Source organism: Syngnathoides biaculeatus, chromosome 4 (assembly GCF_019802595.1).
Source record: "Syngnathoides biaculeatus isolate LvHL_M chromosome 4, ASM1980259v1, whole genome shotgun sequence".
NCBI classification, from domain to species: Eukaryota; Metazoa; Chordata; class Actinopteri; order Syngnathiformes; family Syngnathidae; genus Syngnathoides; species Syngnathoides biaculeatus.
In genome coordinates, this window is record NC_084643.1 from 4,234,020 (window position 1) to 4,253,891 (window position 19,872).

The following is a 19,872-nucleotide window of genomic DNA, read 5'->3' on the forward strand; positions in this document are numbered from 1 at the left end:
CAATCGCTCAAACTGGTATCGGGTTGGATTCTGTCAGATTCTCCAGGGGGGGCGCTACTGAGCTGCTATGGACAATGCGGTTCAGATTTATGCGTGGCGTACACACCAACTTGGGCTAAAAGTCACGTCGGAGCCATTTCAGCGATCACCTGGAGGTGGGCAGGAAATGGCAACAAGACGCCAAAATGAATAATGAACACACGCGCAAGTGTGTGGACCGGTCACAAATGTCAGCGACGCGCAACCGGAGCCTTCGCTGCCCCGGGGACACACAAAGGTCGGAGTTTATTCAGTGCAGTTACTCTCCAAAGCAACAGTTTTTTTCATTTTTTTCCAGAAAAAAATCCACAGTGGTACTTTGACCTAAGTGGGCCCCAACGGCAAGTTAGAACCAGGACTTATCAGGACTCAGCCCAATGGCCAAGTTGATGAATTTTCTCGTGTTGTGGGTCCCGGAGCCAGCTCACCAGACCTGCTATGTATGCCACGCTAACGAGTGTGACGAAAGCCCGACGACGTGATTGTTTGAAGCCGAACTGTTTAAAGTTGTGTTTGGGCAAGAAAACATCCTGACGAGAGACGGACGCAAGAGTCGCACAGTTGCAGGTGGAAGTCGTCGTGGGAGAAGAAAGGACACCGCGTGGGCGGTCCTGGTGCAAATGGCGTCATCCCTTGGGACCCGATGCAGCACGTCCACGTATTAGATAAAAGAATTGACAATGGGGTGGGCAATGGGGGAGTTTTCCTTCCAGGTATTATTTTGTCTGCTGGGGTGGATGAGTTTCTCTTTCAAGATTCTGTTTGGGGAAGGTCCCGCACAGCCAGGAACCTCCCAAATGCTCAGGGTCCTGGTTTGATGCTCCCTTGTGAGGACACGGCAGGGGGCGCATGCAAAAATGGCCACTGCGTCTGGGAATGATAAAACGCCGATGGTGACAAATGTGGGTGACGGGCGGCGGTGGGATTGCTCGACTATCTGGGCCAACAACTTTATTGTGAAGTATTACAAAAGAAAATTGATCAAAGCTGGCGTGAGAGTGCAATCAGAGTGCATACTGGAATTGGAGTCTGCATTTATAGCTTTGAATCTTTATTTTCCATCATAATCCCCAGATGGAACCGGATCGGGATTTGGAGTCCGACCCTGAATTGAAACAGAGCCCGTATTCAAATATTTGAATATTCCCCATCAAATCAAAACTAGTTTGGAAAGAGTTTCTGCTGTTCTTTTTGTGAGGAAAAACTAGTTCTGAAAGCAGGACCCAAGAACTGCGAAAGATGTGACATTTAAAAAGTTTCCATCCATCAGTCCACCCATTTTCTTAGCCGCTTATCCTCACAAGGCAAGGCAGGGGACACCCTGAACTGGTTGCCAGTCAATCGCAGGGCACAATGACAGCTATGGGCAATTTAGCGTCTCCAATTAATGCGAGTTTTTGGGGAGGAAACCGGATTGCCCGGAGAAAAGCCGGCAACGCACGGGGAGAACATGCAAACTCAACACTGGCGGGGCTAGGATTTGAACCTTTGTCCTCACAAGTGTGAGGCCGACGCTCAAACCAAGTGCGCCACCGTGCCGTCTGAATGAGTTCATTTGCAGCAAATCTCTCCTTGGCGTTGGAGTGGGACACGGTCGTATTACATACTCACGTAGTACGACTGTGTACTCGCACCTGGGAAGAAAGCATTGGCGCACAAAGGCACGTGCGCGGTCCCATGTCATGTCGTCGTGTCCCGAAAAGCTCCAGCGGGGCCTCTGAAAAGCGGATCTGCTAATAAATGGAAGGTGCGAGACGAACAAATCGCCTTGTTTATCTTCGCAGGTGAATTGAGGAGACGGGAAACACAGCCGCCGGCGCCCGCCGTCGTCATGGGGACGGCGGATAAGCAGCCGCGGCGACAACTTATTCCCAGATTTGGAAAAATGTCGCGGCGTAGACGACGGAGTCCAAAGCGGAATGATTGAATGTGAAGCGGAGGGACGCCGCTATCAGTCACCCACTCATTAAATCGTAATCTCGTTCAATCCATTCATCCATTTTCTCTTGCCGCTTATCCTCACGAGGGTCACGGGGAGCGCTGGAGCCAATCCCAGCTGTCAACGGGCAGGAGGCGGGGTACACCCTGAACTGGTTGCCAGCCAATCGCAGGGCACATGGAGACAAACAACAGTCACAATCACACTTTTAGACGCAATTTAGAGTGTCCAATATGGCAACTGGGATAAACTCCGGCACTCCAGCGACCATTGTGAGGATAAGCGGCTTGAGAAAATAGATGGATATTTTATTGCAGCAGAAACAAACTCAATTACAAAAGAAATCAATGCAAACACAATCCTTTACACGAATAATCCAGATTAAGATTCCACGTGAAGACTATTTACAAAATAGCACACACAACAACAAGAAAACATTTTGGGGGTTCTCTGAAGTGAAGTTAAGATTGGAAATCAATCTGGTTCTTGCGCTGACATTGAGTAAAAGGTGAAGGTCGAAAATGGCTATTTGACCTTGACCCTGGCCACCTTCGGCTTCTTGGAATTAAAAAAAAATAATAAATCTGGTGTGGCACCCAAAAAAAATGGAGATAAATTTAGAACCGCGTACTTGTTACAATGGCTGATCATGGGAAAAACAAAAACCCCTCCTTGGATCAGTCCCAAATCAATCGGGTTCAAAATCAACGGAATTGTCATTCACGTACAAAAGCCTCTCCGATGTTCAGTGCTTCCATCTTTGCATGATGTCACGGAATCGGGCAATCATGTGCAACACCGTAATATCACATTTTTTCATCAAACATAAACAATGTGGAAAAAAAAAAACATTTTGTTGAATCTAAGAGAGTGGAGGCGAAGGGGGGGGAGAAAGAGAGTGCGTTTGTTTAATGCACCGGCGCCTCCTGGATCTTAGGGGCGGAGTCCGCGTCCTCTTCGGGCGGCGGCGCGTCGTCGCTGAAGAGGTAATATGGCGGCGTCTGGCGAGCCTCGATGATGAGCACGCCCTCGGGCGACAGCGAGGCGAACACCGTCAGAGGGTCCACGTCCGTCGGGATCCTGGGGTAGGGGGAAACAGACAAATAACCAAATTAAAAAGAATAACCAAATGTTTTTTTTTAAATTAGTTTAAATATGTACTATGTCAGATAATTTTAGTGTATGGTAATTCATTCGTTCATCTTCCAGTCCGCTTAACCTCACGAGGGTCCCGGGCGTGCTGGACTTTACCCCAGCTAATATTGTCATGTCATTATCCCGGCCGCTTATCCTCAGAAGGGTTGCGGGAAAGATGGAGCCTATCCTAGCTAGCTTCGTTAGAAACGTGGACTTCACCCTGAACCGGTCGCCAGTCAGTCGCAGGGCAGATATCAACACCATCACTGAGCGGGAATCGATCCCACGTGTCCGCACCAAAGGCGGACGTGTGTACCACGACACCATCAGTGACTCTCCCAGCTAATATTGCACTTCAATAAATTAGAACAAAATAAAAATGTGCATGTGAATTATTATCTTGCTAAAATAAAGTACAGCGTTTATATAGAGATTGGACACGTTGGCCGGAGAAAAGCCTCGCGACGACGAGAATGAATTATTGTTGCTGTTAATCAAATTCATCAATTTCACAGTAACATTGAAATATCCTCCGCCATCACGCAAATAATTCGTCCGAGTGTGCGGTTCAAAAAAAAAAAAAAATCAAAATCAACAGCCTTGAAAAGCTCGTGTCAGGCTGCCAAAAGTCCAAAGCGAGGATCCGTGCAAAGCGTTTCCCAAATATGGCCGTCGGGGGCCGGAATGTTCCTCATTAGAAGAAAAGACGAGACGAGGGGAGTCAGAATGCCGGCCGGGCTATTTATAGTCACGGGAGTGGGGGGGGGCATCCGATCGGGGTCGGGGGCACGCGGCGCACCCGAGCGACAGCTGAGGGCGGCTATTCCGAGACGAGCGCTCCGCCAAACATTCGCCTAGCGTGCTGCCAACCTTTGGACCGGACGAGCTTCGAACTTGCTTACAAGTCACCCGGTGGAAAATGGCACAGGAGTGCAACTACTGTAGTTGCAAAGTAATATAATTCATAAAAAGAAACACAGATAATTCTTTTGGAAGTCTAAAACATGACAAAATGTCAACACATGATTTTTAAAAAATGCAGTAATACTGCTACAGTATGTGTATAACATGATAGCATGTTGACCTAATCACAAACGTGTACATTTTAGACAATCCGGTGTCATATGACCAGATATGTGATAGATAACCATATAATACAATAACATAATACAGTGGTACCTCTAATTCTGAACGTGTGCAGTAACAAAATATTCAGGTTACGCAATGCCTCCTTGGAGAAATATTGTCTCTTGGTACGAAGGAAAATTCAGGATACAAAAAGGGAAAAAAATGGTGCAGGATTCCTCAAATTCCACCAAATGTAAACATCCTGTATCTTGGTTTGTGTGGCGTGATAGCGCTGTTCTCCCATTGGCTATCGCCGTAGTATCTTCCTGACATCCCATTGGCTAGGAGGCATCTTTACTCATGATGCTTTTTGTTGGACACTTGGACACTCGACTGTCCTTGAATCACGTTAGCACTGTCACAAGCTAGCATACAACGGAAAAGTACAACTTTTTCGTTTGTGTTTTTTTTTTGCAAATCTCTCCATCTTTCTTCACCATGGGCCCCAAGAAACTTTAGTGGAAGTAAGTTGTGTGCGCAGGGATGTATGTTCTCCCTTGGCTGTCACACTTTGCCTGCCCTTCTGTCCCAAATGATGCCCTTTGCTTGTTCTCTTCGCATAGTTGCCCAACGCCAAAGGTAAATGAACATCATTTTTATTATTCTTCATATTATGTCATTTAAATGCTTACTTTTGGCGGGGCGACGGGGGGCTTGGAACCGATTAAGGTATTTACATGTAAAATGCGCTTCTACTTACGGAAAATTCACGATACAAAATGACTTCCGTAATGGATAAATTTTATAAATAAAGGTACCACTGTATTCTATAAGACAGACAAGTGAATTAATGTCCCATAAAATGATTTTTTTTAAAAAGGAATTTTTCATTATGTGTTCAAAAGTGTAGCAATGCCTTGAACTGTTTGAAAATTTTCAAACAAACTATTAGATTGCGCCACAATGTGGTGCTTGGAATTGATATTGGGAAAAATAGGTCACTTTTGGAGACTACTGCAGAACGGCACACGGGCCAATCACAAGCGTCGGATTCAAAAAGAGGAAGTGACGTGAAAACAAGTATTTCTCAAATGCATCTAAAATTCAGATCGCCACATTTCCAAAGCGGAACTGTCACCCAATGACAGATTTTCTCACAGTAACGTAACGGGAGTGGCACGGTGGACAAAGTGGTTAGAGCCGGGGTTCAAATCCCGGCCCTGCCCGTGTGGACTTTTGCAAGTACTCGCTGTATGAAATCAACTCGACTTGCTAACAAGCAGCAACGCCGCAGATTGAAACCGTTTCATTGGATCGTCACGCTGTAGTTTACCGCCAGACGACACACACGCGTGAGGTTGAGCGAATTGAATTCAATTGTCTGTCGGCGTGATTGTGGGTGTCAAAGATGCTTTGTTTCGAAAGCTGATCGACACCAGCACATATTATGTACCCGCCTTAAATTTGTACTTTTCCCCTTTTCTTTATTCCCTGACTCACTGGATCTTCTTGGTGAAATTCTTGGTGACGATTCCTCCTTCCTCTTGCTTCTCTTCGTGTTTTCCTGTCGGGAAGAAGACAAGTCGGTGTCAGGTGAACGCGCAACAAACGATTTGGCTATTTTAGTGTTGCCAATCCCCCTTTTCCTTCCGTCTTTTCCTCCTTCGACCCCGGCGCCCCCCTCCCCGGAGCAAAAGTTCAGGAGAAGCGACGCTCTGCTCGTTGGCATCTCAACAACGATTTGTGTGCTCAGTGACGGAGGAGGGAGGGACGGCGCGCATTCCGAAGCTGCTGTGTAACGTGTTCTGGAAACAGCCGCGCGTCATCAAGCACGCACCCCAACGCCAGGCGTGCTTGGTCAACGTCAGAGCTTGTTGACCCCGGACCAGACCCGTAGGGCCAAAATGTGCCCAAAATGGCTGCTCGAGCGCTAAATGGCAGACGGGGCATGACTTTTGACAAATCTTTGCTGGCTCCACTCACAATAGACAGCCCCCCCTTGCAAAATTGGGGTTGATAAATCAAACTGGATTTAAAAAAAAAAAAAAAAAAAAAAATCAAAATCGCAATCTGAATCAGATTTAATGGCCAAGTATGTGACAACACACAAAGAATTTCTGATACGACATTCATGTTGAGTATTAAGAAGAAGAACAAATCGAATTCTTGACAGTGCTACGAAGTGAAAAGTGAAAAGGGCCACTTCAATCTAAAATGTCTTGCCGAGACTTTTTTGTAGGCCTTCTCCTGATTCTTCGTACCAAATATATGTCGAAAAAGGAAACCGGCTTTTTGGGGCTGATTCTGTGAAATATCATTCTAGAGGATGACACAAAAAGAAAATGGCAGACTTCCTGTGTGGTTTTGGGCGTGGCTTCTTAAGATTTTGTGTGGATCTATGAAATTCATGCCGCTATGCCAAAGTGTCTTTGAGGGCCATATTTTGGAAAGTTGCCTTCACAATGTACCTTGATAACTAAAATGGCCGACTTCCTGTCTTTTCAGGCAGGGCTCATTGAGGTTTTTTTTTGGGGGGGGGGGTCTCCGAATGATTGAGAAAATTCATGTTGCGAACTCATAGCAGCTTTGCGGTTTGAATTTTCCCTCAACTTTTCTTTCCAAAAAGTATTTGTGACTTCCCGACTGCCGCACGAGTCGCACCGCTAACATCCGATCTTCAGTTTACCGCTCATGGTGTCGCACTTTTACAAGGAGGTCCGGGGCCCCCGGAGAATTTGCGGTGAACTTCTCCCGATCTGCGGCACAGAGCGACAGAACCCAACGGGCGAGACGCCGACGACACGGAACTTCCAGAACGTTCTGTCCGCTGCCTCGACGACAGCGAGACTTTTGTCCGGCGTCTCGAAGCTAAATCCGGCTCGTCGCCGAGGGAACGACAGCGACGCTCCGGGAATGCGCAACAGGTGTCCGACCGCCAACCGCAAATCCTTTGTCAAAGGAGACGCCATGGCTGGAACTGGTTGCCGTCACAAGTTATGATTGCGCAAAAACATATTTAAAAATGGGAGGGGGGGGGGAGTTCCTGAAATGAAGTGGGCTTGGAAGAAAAACACTAACAAAACAGCTTCAATTCTAAGTAAATTTGAATATTTATACCGGTCAAAAGGTCTACGCAGTGTTTTGGATTTCCAATCCAATTAGAAATGTTTTGGGATGACAAAAATCTCCTATCAAAAAAAAAAAAAAAAAATTCAAACAGAAAATAAACCCTAACCCTAAAAAAAAAGGATTAGTTTTAAGAATAAATGTAACCATTTTAAAAATAAAAAGTGAAAAAAATATTGGAGGACTTCTACAATAGATTAGAATTTTAAGGGAATATTTTTTGAAAGGTGGAAAAATTAATGTAATGTTTTTTTTTTCAAGAGGTGAGAATAAATTGACACATGATAAATTTTTTGATCTTTCAAAAAGGATTCTTTTTCCAAAGTTAAAACTAAAACAAAAACACTTTTTTTTTTGTTGCAACCAGGAATTCCTGATTATCAACATAAAATGTGAACGTCCTGATAAAAAAGAAGAGAAGAAAAAACTGTTTGGCTTTGAAGGGAGAAAAACTAAATCTGAACATTACAAATCTAAATATGAAACTTTTAAAGGAAATGTATTGAGAATTTTTTGGGACTTTCAAGAGAAAATTTTTTTAGATATAAAAGTACATAAAATTATTTGTAGTTTTGAAATCATTTTAGAAAATTGAGAAAATTGTTGCAATTGTAAGACAATGAAAAAAAATTGAAAGAATACATTCTTGAAAATTTTGTTTCAAAAAGTTTTTGTAATTTACTGAGTAAAAATATTACAAAAATCTGAAAATTCTATATTTTCCTTGAAAATCAGACCAGAGTACAAAAATAAGAAATATGTCATGTAGGATTTAATTATGCCATTTTGTTTAGGATTTTTTAAAATCACAATGAAAAAATTGAATAAATTTTAAACTTTAAATTTGAAAAAAAATCTATGTAATTGAATGATAAGTTCTAAATGTTACAAAAAAATCTGTGTGAAAAAAAAAACATTTTCCTTGAAAAAAAAACAAGATGAAACCTCTACGGAGAAAACTGAACCATACATTTTTGTTCTTAGGACTATGATTATTTTTCTCTTTCAACTACAGGAATAAACTTAATTTTGACAAAAATGCACAAAGAGTACACAACGGATAAATGTTGGAACAGAAACTTTTTTTCCAGTTTCAGTACGAAAAGGGGGTAAAAAAAAAGTGCAAAATGGTAAGAATAAGATTTTGTTGCTCACCTGAGACTTCTACGAATCCCTCCCTGGTTCTGATGTTGAGTTCGTGGGCCTTGAAGCTGTGGACATTGACGCACACTTTCCACGGTTCCCCAGCCGCGCCACCGCCGGGCGAGCTCCCCGGCGACGGGTCGCCGTAACGCCCGGCGGCGTACGGCGTCGGCCCCACTCCCGACTGGCGCTGCCGGCGTTCCGGGAAAGCCGCCCGCAGGCCGCTCCCGAAGGGTGCCGCCGAGCTCAAGCGGGAGCTTAGCCGGCCCGGCCTCGCCCAGCCGGGCCAGTCCGCGGACAGATCGTCCGGGAAAGGCGGTAACCCGAAGTCGTCATCGGCCAGGAAGCGCGAGGCCATCGACTCGCCGAAGGGGTCCCGCGGGAACCGCTGGCGCCCGCCCACGGTGTAAAAGTCTCCCTCGGCCATGTCCGATTAAAGTCAACGCAGCCCGTCGAATCGAGTCGATTTGTATCACCAAAGAGTCCCGAAAGGCTTCAGAGGAGCGCGGAGCTGCTGGCGCATCACCGTCCGCGTCTAAAGTAGAAAAAGGACTGAATGGTGCTCCTCCCAACCCCCGCCAGTGGCTCTCTTTTTATAGCGGCTCCGCACTCTGGAACGCGCCCGAGGAGCGTGGAAGACTGTAAAAAATTACCCAGCGCAGAGTTGACAAACTATTTCAGAGGGCCCTAAAACTCCAAACAGCGAACATAATCTACCTCCGATCACTTCAATAACTCTTTCCTCCTCGTTTTTATGACCCCCCCCAAAAACTTGATTTCAAGATGCGCAACTGTCGTCCGGGACACTTTTTACAGCGTGCGCCCCCTTCGGGTAAATGAGTCACGCTGGCTCGAATAGAAGACGAGTCAAGCGGCTGAAGTCAGCGCACGCGTTCCGGGCCGCAAAACAAACACGGCCGAGTCTTTTCGGGCCTCACGAGAGGCTTTGCTCGTCTTTAGTGGGAACGCAACGGCAGCAGTTGACGACGCGCCCGAAACCGCGACGGATGGCTTGCGTGGGGACACAATCCGGATAAATTAATAGTCATCTTTGTCACAATTCTACGACAACATTTGGAGAATTGGATGGGGCTGTCGGGGTGGGGGTGTGGGTGGGGGGGTGTGAGGTCATCTTTTAAGACCAACCTCATGCCACATTCATTTTGTTCTTGTCAACATCAAAATCTGGACTCTGTCACGGGTTAAAAAAAAAAAAAAAATTAGAACTTGGCAACAATCTTCCAGTTCTTTTTCAAAAAACTTTGGTAAAAATCAAAAACAGCGAGATATTCAATGATCATTTTTTTGTAAAGTTGGTGGGTGACAAATTATATTTTTTTGGGGGGGGGGAGATTTAGGGCAGATTAAAGGATTAGGGTCACACACTGACATAAAATACTTCATTTTCGATTGCATCTGATTAAAATGTGGTAAAATGCCATCATTTTCATCAAAGATCCAATCGTACATGTCAATGTAACACATTTTAATCATGTACAGGATCGAATAAGCAAATTGAAAGGATTGAACCAGTATGTTGCGCAATTTTATGAGCAATAATTCAAAATCTTACAAAGGAAATTTTTTATTTGAATTTCAGTTTGTTTTTTGTTTACCAGTTTTCTTGTTTTTTTTTTCTTAACTAGCCTTACAATTTTACCAAAAATATTTTTAATGGAGTAAAAAAACACATTTTGAAAGAACAGTCAAAACAATTACAATACAATTAGCGGAAAACAAATCAATGCATAATGCAAAATTGCCGCTACATCACAAGACTTGTGAATTTTGCAAAAACTCAATTCAAACATTTTTCAGAATATTGAGAGATTTGCAGCCAATCAGGAAACTACATATTATAACATGAAAACTGCCAGTATTATCCAAGAATAAATTCAGTAATGTATGAGGAAATATTTGGAAATTTAAAAAAAATAATAAATCTATTTTATTTTATGTATTTGTTCATTAAATAAATGTGCATTAATTTAATTAATTTGCTAACTATTTTATATATTTGTTCTTTTTACTTCAAAGTTAAAAAAATCTTAATAGAAAATTGTTCCAATTGTACGAAAAGGTGACTTGGGGCCACAAGGGGAAGAAAAAATAGAAAGATAAATACTGGATGTGTCAGAGTTTTATTGGGAAATTATTGCCAATTTTCAACAAACGGTTTCACTTCCTTCATTGTGCTCCAAAAACTGCCTCGTACAAACACAAACATTTCTATATTTTTTTGTCACATCATTCCAAAACATAAAAAATCCATATGGCACAGATTTTGCATATTTACAGTACAAGACCACATACAGATTCATATCTACATCACAGGACCGTGCGACAAAACTCCTCTGTACAATCATATCTCTGATTAATAATATTATTATCAACTCCCGGCAATTTTACACCACAATTATTTTGACGTTTGACATCCAGTGAAACATGACAACAGAAAGTCATTTTCAGATTGTATTAAGATGAAGTTGAAATGCTTGACAAGGACACCGCGCCGTAGCGCATCATTAGCTTGCTTCGCTTATCTTAGCACAAAAGTGACACTACAGCCGGCAACAGCAAAGCGACAAAATAAAAATGTACTCATCATTATTTGGTCGCCGTTAAGATGAGCTCAACTAAAAAAAACAACAACACATTTTCACAGCTACAAAAGCGTGGAAGATACTGTAACAGATTTCCTCGTTGGTACCCAAAAGGTATTCTCACGTAATTAATGCCAGGCAAGTCCAAAAATAAATGTCACATTTTTCAGGGTTTTTTTGTGCTTTTCGGGAAACAAAGATTAACAGATTTGCCTACTGGATGCTGTGCTAATCCTAGCATTGATGTTTTACTTACATGCTCAGATAGCACCTTAAGGCAAGTCATCATTCTCGCATACCTTCAGGCAAAAGAGCAAAAATAATGTGAAATTATACATTTCCTTATTTTTCAGACTCCAAAAGGTTAGCGCGGAGATTAGCCTCGTAACAACTATCCCAAATAAGCACAAAAGAATTCTTCTAAACCACTAACGGTAGTGGAAAGGTAGCTATCCTGTATTGTCACAAAACTCCCTGCAAGAAAGTAAACAAATCAAATGCCAAAGGCTAGAAAAAGGTTAGCATACAAGCTAACAAATAGCCTCTCTGATGTTGTTCTAACCCTCACGAAGACATTTTACTTACACGCTAACCCTGTAACTTGGCAGGCATTTGATATTTTTACACAACTTCAAGCAAAAAAAAAAAAAAACCTCCAAAAAGTCGAATGATTATTTATAATTTTTTTGGGGAAACGAGAACGTTTACACACAAGCCAAAAAATAGTCCACTGGCTGCTATGCTAACGGTAGCGGAGTGGATCCACTTACCGGCAAAGCTAGTAGCTTGGCGGCTCTTGTGGATGGACTATGGTCTTGTGGACTATTCATCATCCTCTTTTTAAATAAAACAAAAGGCCAACTTTTTCTTTGATTATTTTTTTTTTTTTTTTTTTTTTTTTAGACAAGCACATGAATTATTTACACTGCGCGCGTGGTAACAAAAAGGAGATGTTGCATAGAGAGATTGACCACTCCAACAAAGCAATAAATATTGAAATAAGCCGTACATATGTCCGTCTGCACTTGGAGACACTACATTAATATTCAATCGTATTCAGATGCTTCATTTATGAGTTGAAACCAATTTTGAAATCCATTGCAGTGATGTTGCGCTTCTGATTTTTGGATTGTTTGCACTAGCTTTCATTTGACATTCGCCACTGGAGACAGCAGACCCGACCGAAGCGGGCGGTCGATTAATTCTTTCAGTTTAGCCAACGACAAACAAACCCCAACAGCAACAACGCAGCGACATTTTGGAAAAGTTAAACAAAAAAAACGAATGATTTGAAAATCTCATCGACCCGGATTCAATTGAATGCTCGGCAAAGATGAAATATTCAATGAGCAAACATTTAGGTTTGTTTTATTTGGAAATATTCTCACATTTTGAACTTGATGCCCTCTAAACTTCCTCAACTGTTTAAAAGCAAAAGAACAAATCCCTGAAAAGGACTTTGGATGGGGAAAGAAGAGTTTCCCCTCAAAAATAAAAAAAAATAAAAAGCAGCAACAAGATGGATTTGTCTCGGGTGCCACAGCTAATAATCAACGGCCAGGAAATGAGGCTGGATATTTTTTTTTGTGGGGTGCGGGGGTGTGTGGGGGTGCAACTAACACCTGCTGACGCTACGGCGGGCTGCCCCGAAACTCCACGACGATGCGCGGCTGAAGCCCCCGCGGGACGAAGACCGTGAGGACGAGCTGCGTCGGAGGTACGGGACGGGCCTCTTGCGGGCGCTGCGGGCCACCAAACGGGGAAATGCTTGCAAGTCTCTGCATTTTACTAATTTCATAACATGTTGATGTCATGTTTTGCTAATGCTCTGGATGTTTTTATGTGATTTATTTACACATATCTGTCTCAAATATTTGGATATTTATTTTTTCAAATTTGACTCTTTTTCCATCTAATATCTGAAAATATTATTTGCCCTCTAAAATTTACCAAATATACTGCACCTTTGTCAGAATTTTGAAATTTGTTTTTTTCTTTTTTTAATTTGTGTATTTTTCATCCAGTTGTTTTCTAGTTTTCTCTCAATTTTCTTTACTCATATTAGTGTCACCCAATATTTCCTCACTAATATGTACTGTATATTCTGTATATGTCTGTGTAGTATATTTTCCAATATTGATGTACGTTTCTGTCTATGATTTTTGTAATTCTAATATTCTTGATTATTTATTTATTTTTGTATTTTATTTAGGTGTATTTTTTTCGTTCTAATATTATTCAAATGTTCCTCAATATTCTTGTATTTTCCCCAATGCTATTTTATTTTTGTGATTGACTGGTGAAAATATCTGGCTTACAGTTCTGAGGACTGGGGTTCAAATCCCGGATCCCCTGAACTGCATAATTTTTTCATGGTTTTTCCTCACTTTTATTCCTAATATTTCGTCAAATACTAGGGTATCTATCTATCTATCTATCTATCTATCTATCTATCTATCTATCTATCTATCTATCTATCTATCTATCTATCTATCTATCTATCTATCTATCTATCTATCTATCTATCTATCTATCTATCTATCTATCCATCCATCCATCCATGTATATATCTGCAGACGCGTGCATGAGGTGAGATGTTAAAAAAGGCTACCTGGTTATCCGTCGGGCTTCCAGATGGCTGGGCGAGTACCTCCTCCTCTTCCTCATGGGCGAGTAGGACTTGCGTCTCCACCTCTTCCTGCCGACCCTGCGCTCTTCTGTTTCTCTGGAGCTGGATGCTCGCTCTCTGGATCGCAACCTGGAAAATCAGATGGGTCGTCGATTGTTGCATTTTTGTGCAAGGATTTCCCATGCCACAGGGGTCTATCTTAGGGACCCATTTTATCGTCTATTTACTAATGGGGTCTTCGTAAATATTTGTGAAATGCCTCTTACGATGTATGCAACAGGACTAAAATTGATACATTTTATGTAAAAGCATGTTCTTTTACATGTACTGTTTGACCTTCGTTGTCTGTATTTGGAGTAGCTTCCTCGGGAGCTCACACTACTCAACCTGCCCCGTCGCCGCCTCAGGTCTGGTGAAAAGCTCGTCGAGCGAGAGTAGGAGCTGCAATGACAACCGCCAACAAATCAAGATCCCCGCAAGGACTCGGCTGTGTCGGAAGTTACACCCTAAATGCAATCGCTTAGTTTAGTGGACTTTTTATCAACTATTTGGGAACTTCGGACCTGGCGGTTGACGGCGACGAGCTTGGGGAGTGTTGTCCCGTATATCTGGAGCTTCCCGACGATCTGCTCCTCCCGCGTCTGTGACGGCAGTCGTTGCGAGGTTGCCCCCTGGAGGAGGTCCGAGGAGATCTTGCTGGATTGAACCGATATCCCAAAGCCTCATGTTCTCTGTGGCGAAAGCGCATTTTTTAAAATTAAAAATTTCATTCCCGCCAACCACACAATGGGGCCATTAATGCAGTTTATGAGATATTTTGCCATTCGTCAAGGGTTGTTCTGAATCTCCATACAAAACGTTGGTGTACAGTGCTATCAATGGATGTCATAAAAATAAGTATGACTCAATTTATTCATATAGTATTTCAAACCAATATTCCCCACTGAAATGTATTACACCATCATTATTCCAAGAAATCCCTTGAAAAACCCAATTTGTTTTGTTCCATGTTTTTAAATAATGAAAGACTAAATGGAAAAAAACAAAATCAATCAGACCACAGCACTTCCTGATTTCACATTGAAATGTCGTTCTAGCTCTCGGCTGATCCATCTTGATGTCCACAGACCGGTCCTTGGCTAGCAACTAGCTAGCTAGTAGTGGCCGCGTAGTTATAGCTTCTAGCTTTACTACTTAGTCCATTTGGGCTTGGTAATTTAGCGGCACGGCTAACGTAGGAGGAAGCCACAGTCCAGGAGGTTCAAAGACGATCGATGGTGAACTTTTACGAAGTTCAGAGGCACTTCTGCGTCATACCGTGTCATTATGCTGCCCTGTTTTGCGCCGAAAAAGCCCGAATATCGCTGAGCGGGACGAAAGCAATGTCTGAAAGGGGTTTGTAAGCATTTGGAATATTATTTAAGTCTTCTGGGAGGGTTTGCGGAATATTTATGTTTTGAAGTATTAAGATTGTCAACCGTAATCACTTTTACGAGAGCGTCCATTACACAAATTCGCTATTCGGTAATGGCACGGATCCTCTGAATACATGTTCATGGCGGTGTCAGATTTCGCAATGACAAATTGGGCTGAGAGATTTTTGGAAGAAACAAATTTACTTTGAAACTATGCCATGAATCTACACATAAATAAGAAATGCAAGACTTTATCAATAAATGAATGGATCATGAAATTAAAATGAACATTTAACTATCTCTGTCATCTATTCATCATTGTGAGACCTTGTTTATCTTAAAATTGTCCAAATCATCTGAATTTCAGCCCGTCAGCATGTAAACATTCTCCGATTTCTGACAACTCAGACCGGACCAACCCCAGAAATGGATTCAAAATCCGAATGCTCTTTATTTGCCAAGTATATCAAAACCACACAAAGAATTTGTCTCCAGTAGTTGGATCCGCTCTAGAACGACCACTGACAGCTATTTGACAGAAAATACTTTTGAGACATAAAAACACATTACGAAGAATCACTGAGCAATGGAAAGTTTACCAGTAATGTGGTAATCCCGACACATTTTTTTTTTTTTTGGTTAAATGTTGAAATACGGAGACCTTTAGCAATTTACAGCAGTTTGAAATGACTAATAGAGCAATAGTCTTGGACAGTGACTTCAAGACATTGAAGCGGTTTAAAGTGACTTTTCAACTGTGCATCATCAATATACGCTTGTGCAGATTAATTGATGATAAAAAAAAATGTTCTAGCCCTACATAAAACTACTGTGCAATGACCCTTTTTAAAAATAATTAATCAAACAATTAATTTAAATAACTGATCATGTGAGAAGTTTTCATTTCATTTAACCAATAATTTAAATATGGGATCTCTTGTAATATTGCAGCTGAAAAAAGTACTGTAACTATACTTCGAAAACAAAAATCTTTAAATGTGTGAACTCTATCTCCCAATCATATTTTCTTTTTCATCTTTCGGATGTGGAATCGCGGCATTGAGCCGAGGGCGAGCACGTCACCTCGTGAGAAACGCGCTGGCGCTGGAGTCGTCTTCCACACCGGATGCGTAACTCCTCAGAGAGTTCCCCGAGTCGGAGGCGTCATCGGCAAGCGGCCGCGGCCCGTCGCTCACGCTCGACTTGCCGGATGGCGGCGACGACGTGTCGTTCCCGGAGTCGCAGTCGTGCGAGCGCTGGGCCCGGCGAAACGCTCGTCTTCGGAAAAGCTCAGGCGAAAACATCTGCGGGCGGACAAGAGAGGGCGACAATTAGGAGTCCGGACGGTCACCCTGTGCCTGCGGCGAGCTGCTAAAAATCATCTTCATACACACGAGATATTTTCTGTTTGAAAAGATCCAGAAACGCTCGACTCCTCCATCTCTGAAACGCTAAGAACGCTACAACGCTATAACGCTGTCATGCAAATTTGAGGCATGCAATTGAACACAAAAGAAATTCAATTTAAAGTCAGAATACAGAAGAAAATGCGCTTTCACCCAAACACTTACAGTGGTGTCTTGACTTACGAGTTTTGTCTGTCGGTGGCCGCGACTGTAACTCAAATCGCTCGTATCTCAAAGCAGTTGAGAGAACTGAATGGAAATTAGCCAACGGGAGAAAAGATGACAGTTCATGGCTTGAACGGCAGGTAAAATAGATAAATATTTCGAGTTTAGAAATTATTTTAACAGTGTTATAGCCTTTCGATAATCCTGTTGGTTCAGTATCATCATACATCATACCGATACTTCGTATATTCCGCTTACCACATATATATCTTACAGGTATTACGCTCGTACTACTTCACAAAGTCAACTCCTATGTGCACCTTGTTCGTGTTTTTCATTGACTGCAATGTAAACTGTGTGAACTGATGGTGGCCAGATGTTGTGAAGTTCAGGGGAAATCGGGATTTTTTTGTTTTTTTTTTTGTCCAGAGCACAAAGCAAAAAACAAAAGTAAAAAAAAAAAAAAATCATGAAAACTAAACAAACACGCAAGTGAAGGTACCACTGTTTATAAAAAAATAAATAAATAAAAAATATATATATACATAGCATCTATCGCTCCTCAAAAGAGGCGGAAAAAAAACGAGTAGGGATGAGTCAGCCGAGAAACCTCATTGGACAAAAAAATGTTGTTTGGCATTTCAGAAATACAGAAAAAGAAAATGGCGAGGTGCCGTGGAGAGCCTTGACTACAGGTCACATGACTCAGCCCGTTTCCTTCGTCCGTTAGCCTAGCCGAGCCCAGCCTAGCTTGAACACCTCTCAATCCGTGGGATAGCATCCACTTACCGATGGAGATTTCCTCCTTAAGTAGGGAAGTAAGAAAAAGGGGGCAACATAAGTGCATCATTAGAGACGTGAATTGGCAAGAAAAAGACAGTCACTCAGCGCCACAAGGACTTTCTTTTTTTTGGGGGGGGGGGGACCATGGCAAGTCCTTTTTGATTGATTTGACTCATAAAAACGATCAAAACATTATTAGAATTGAGTGTCTTTTCCCCGTCATTGCTTGCAGATTACCTTCGCAGCCCCCAACACATTCAAACTATTCACGGGTGGAAAAATAAGCAGTGGATATAAAAAAAAAAAAAAAATCTGTCATTGGGAGGGAAAGTCACCGGAAACCGTTTTGGGAGAAGTCATTCAATCCCTACAAATACGGCTGTCGATTGCGCTTACGGATTCCTCTTACGTAGCCAATAAAAGCGCCACTTCACATATAAGTGGCGTCTAACGTATGCTGATGAGCGACTTCTTTTGGAATTAGCAGCAGCAGTGTGGAAATGAATCCGTAATGAAGGATTTCGCGGTGTCAGTCACCTGTGTCTTAATTATTAATGACTTTGTGGCTCGTTTAATAGGATGAAGACAAGTACAGTATGCTCGCGCCCATACAGGGTACTTCTGAGTTTTCCAAGTCCTTTTTCTTTTCTTTTTTTAGATGCATGGCCTTGCAGAATGTGATGTCTCAATGTGTATTCTACACTGGAGAGGTTTTGCTGGGCAACAGTGACATTTGACATTTTTTCAGTTCTGGTGACATGAAGGATTTTTAATTCGACTTGGTAAGGCAAAAAAGGCGAAGTGCAAAGGAAAGACACTTAACACCGTGACTACCAAGGAACCTTGCATATTACCTAGGGCCCAATTTCTATGACATCTGAACTTTTCCCAAAATACGCTGTGAAGCACTATCATCATAACATAGAAAAAAACTAAGCATTTTTTTTGGTCATAAAAATATAAAATTTTAGATCAATCAGTTAGATATATTTTTGGAAATAATGACTCCCAATGGGAAAATACACGCTAAACGCATTGTTCATTTGTTGTCTCTGCGATGTCCTATTTCAGACCGAAAATTTAAACGTGTTTCCTCTGATTTGAAAATCAAATTCAATTTGCAGAGTTCTGTATGAGGAAATTCATCAAAAATTTCACAGAAAATGTGTTTTGTTGCTTATCCAGTGATGAAGTTTTGGAAAATATTTACATCGCTTTTTCGCGAAAAACCGTCGGCCTATAAAAGTGAAGCAGAGAGTGAACAGTGAACAACAACAACTTTGTTCAAGTGAATTAAAGTCATCAGAAAATAAAAAAAAAAACCTTGACAAACACACTTTAACAGTGTCAAAGTAAATCTTTCTAACTTACCGGTGGAATGTTTTCTCACAGCCACGAAACTGGCAATAAACGCAGTTAATCACTGTCGCTACACCAGTCGGCAGGGTTGTTTTGGGAGTATCAAGGTGGCGGATGGCAGTCTTGATGGCCAGTGAGCCATCCAGTCTTTTTTTTTTTTTTTTAGATCAGTGGGCAGGACAGAAAAGGGGTGTGGGAAATGAACAAGGCACTGCTACAGACGAGGAGTGTGGTGGGATGCTTTTTAGTGTCAAAACACTTGGAAGAAAGAGTGGGTTGCTACGTGTTAGCATAACAAGTGCTTACTATGTTAGCATAGGCCGCATTGTGATTCCAGCTCCAGCACAAGCAATTCAAGGCGAGAGCGTTTTTATGGAACTTGGGAGTGAATGAAGATCGGGTCACATGCACGTTAGTCAACCGGTGGACAGAGTCGCTGGGGGGGCACACCGAGGAAGAGAGGGTGTGGGGATGCGAGCCAGTGAGTCCGTCTAGCAGGAGATCCAACAAGGCGTACGCCGGCCGCTCCCCAGGACCCAGGGAGGTCCCCAGGGCGACACAAACGCCCCAACAGTCGCAATGGGTGGGGCACGGGAGCCAGACCACTGCCCACCCTCCCACCATATTTTCATTGTTTAATAAAACCCTCGCTTCAGGTTTCCGTGGGATGAAGCTTCAAAAAAATACTCCTCAAAATGAAAAAGTTGACTAGCAAAACTTCCTTGAAGAAAAAACAAATCTTCCCAGCCTTGAATTGAACATTCAATATGAAAGTTGTTGTAGGTGGCAAGTTAAATGCCTCCCTCAGCTAACCGGAACGGTGGCGAGGCTCCACTCCAGTCGCAAATCGATGCAACGTTAAAATCATTCCCACTTAGATGTGCTTTAATTGGCTTTTGTTTGTCCACTAATTGAGGATAAACGAACATTAGCAGTCGCCGAAAAAGCGACCCATTCAGCACATGTGAAGCCACCTCAGCCAACTGCAAATTTACAACAACACGATTGGTCTCATTAACCGTTTGCCGAGTGGAAGCCGTCAATCTCGCTTTTTTGTGGT

At 42.4% G+C, this 19,872-nt stretch overlaps 2 protein-coding genes across 8 annotated transcripts in view; both read right to left on the reverse strand.

Annotated features, from left to right (window-relative positions):
• Positions 1-1,116: 1,116 nt before the first annotated feature.
• Positions 1,117-9,200, reverse strand: hspb8 (heat shock protein b8). Its single transcript, XM_061817423.1, has 3 exons — positions 8,465-9,200; positions 5,684-5,747; positions 1,117-3,058 (listed from the first exon to the last, which is right to left on the reverse strand). Exons 1-3 carry the CDS (start codon positions 8,877-8,879, stop codon positions 2,887-2,889), a joined length of 651 nt encoding a protein of 216 aa, XP_061673407.1. The 5' UTR covers positions 8,880-9,200; the 3' UTR covers positions 1,117-2,886.
• A 1,388-nt stretch (positions 9,201-10,588) lies between these two features.
• The window catches only part of srrm4 (serine/arginine repetitive matrix 4), a 41,319-nt gene continuing 32,035 nt past the window's right edge, over positions 10,589-19,872 (reverse strand). For 6 of the 7 annotated variants that reach the window (XM_061818190.1, XM_061818191.1, XM_061818188.1 and 3 more), the window contains 5 exons: positions 16,183-16,403; positions 14,248-14,415; positions 14,021-14,125; positions 13,667-13,813; positions 10,589-12,797 (listed from right to left, as the gene is read on the reverse strand). In XM_061818190.1, the coding sequence (XP_061674174.1) occupies positions 12,671-12,797; positions 13,667-13,813; positions 14,021-14,125; positions 14,248-14,415; positions 16,183-16,403 (768 nt within the window). In that variant the 3' untranslated portion in view covers positions 10,589-12,670. Of the gene's footprint in view, positions 12,798-13,666; positions 13,814-14,006; positions 14,126-14,247; positions 14,416-16,182; positions 16,404-19,872 lie in introns of all 7 variants that reach the window. The other variant, XR_009794753.1, reaches the window with a different exon arrangement.

Bases quoted from the DNA above. Each gene is read 5' to 3' on its own strand.
- hspb8 (XM_061817423.1), bottom strand. From the start codon at position 8,879: ATGGCCGAGGGAGACTTTTACACCGTGGGCGGGCGCCAGCGGTTCCCG. The intron at 5,748-8,464 runs GTGAGCAACAAA...TCTTCCCGACAG, and splicing joins GGGATTCGTAGAAGTCTCAG to GAAAACACGAAGAGAAGCAA. The intron at 3,059-5,683 runs GTGAGTCAGGGA...CCCCTACCCCAG, and splicing joins AATTTCACCAAGAAGATCCA to GATCCCGACGGACGTGGACC.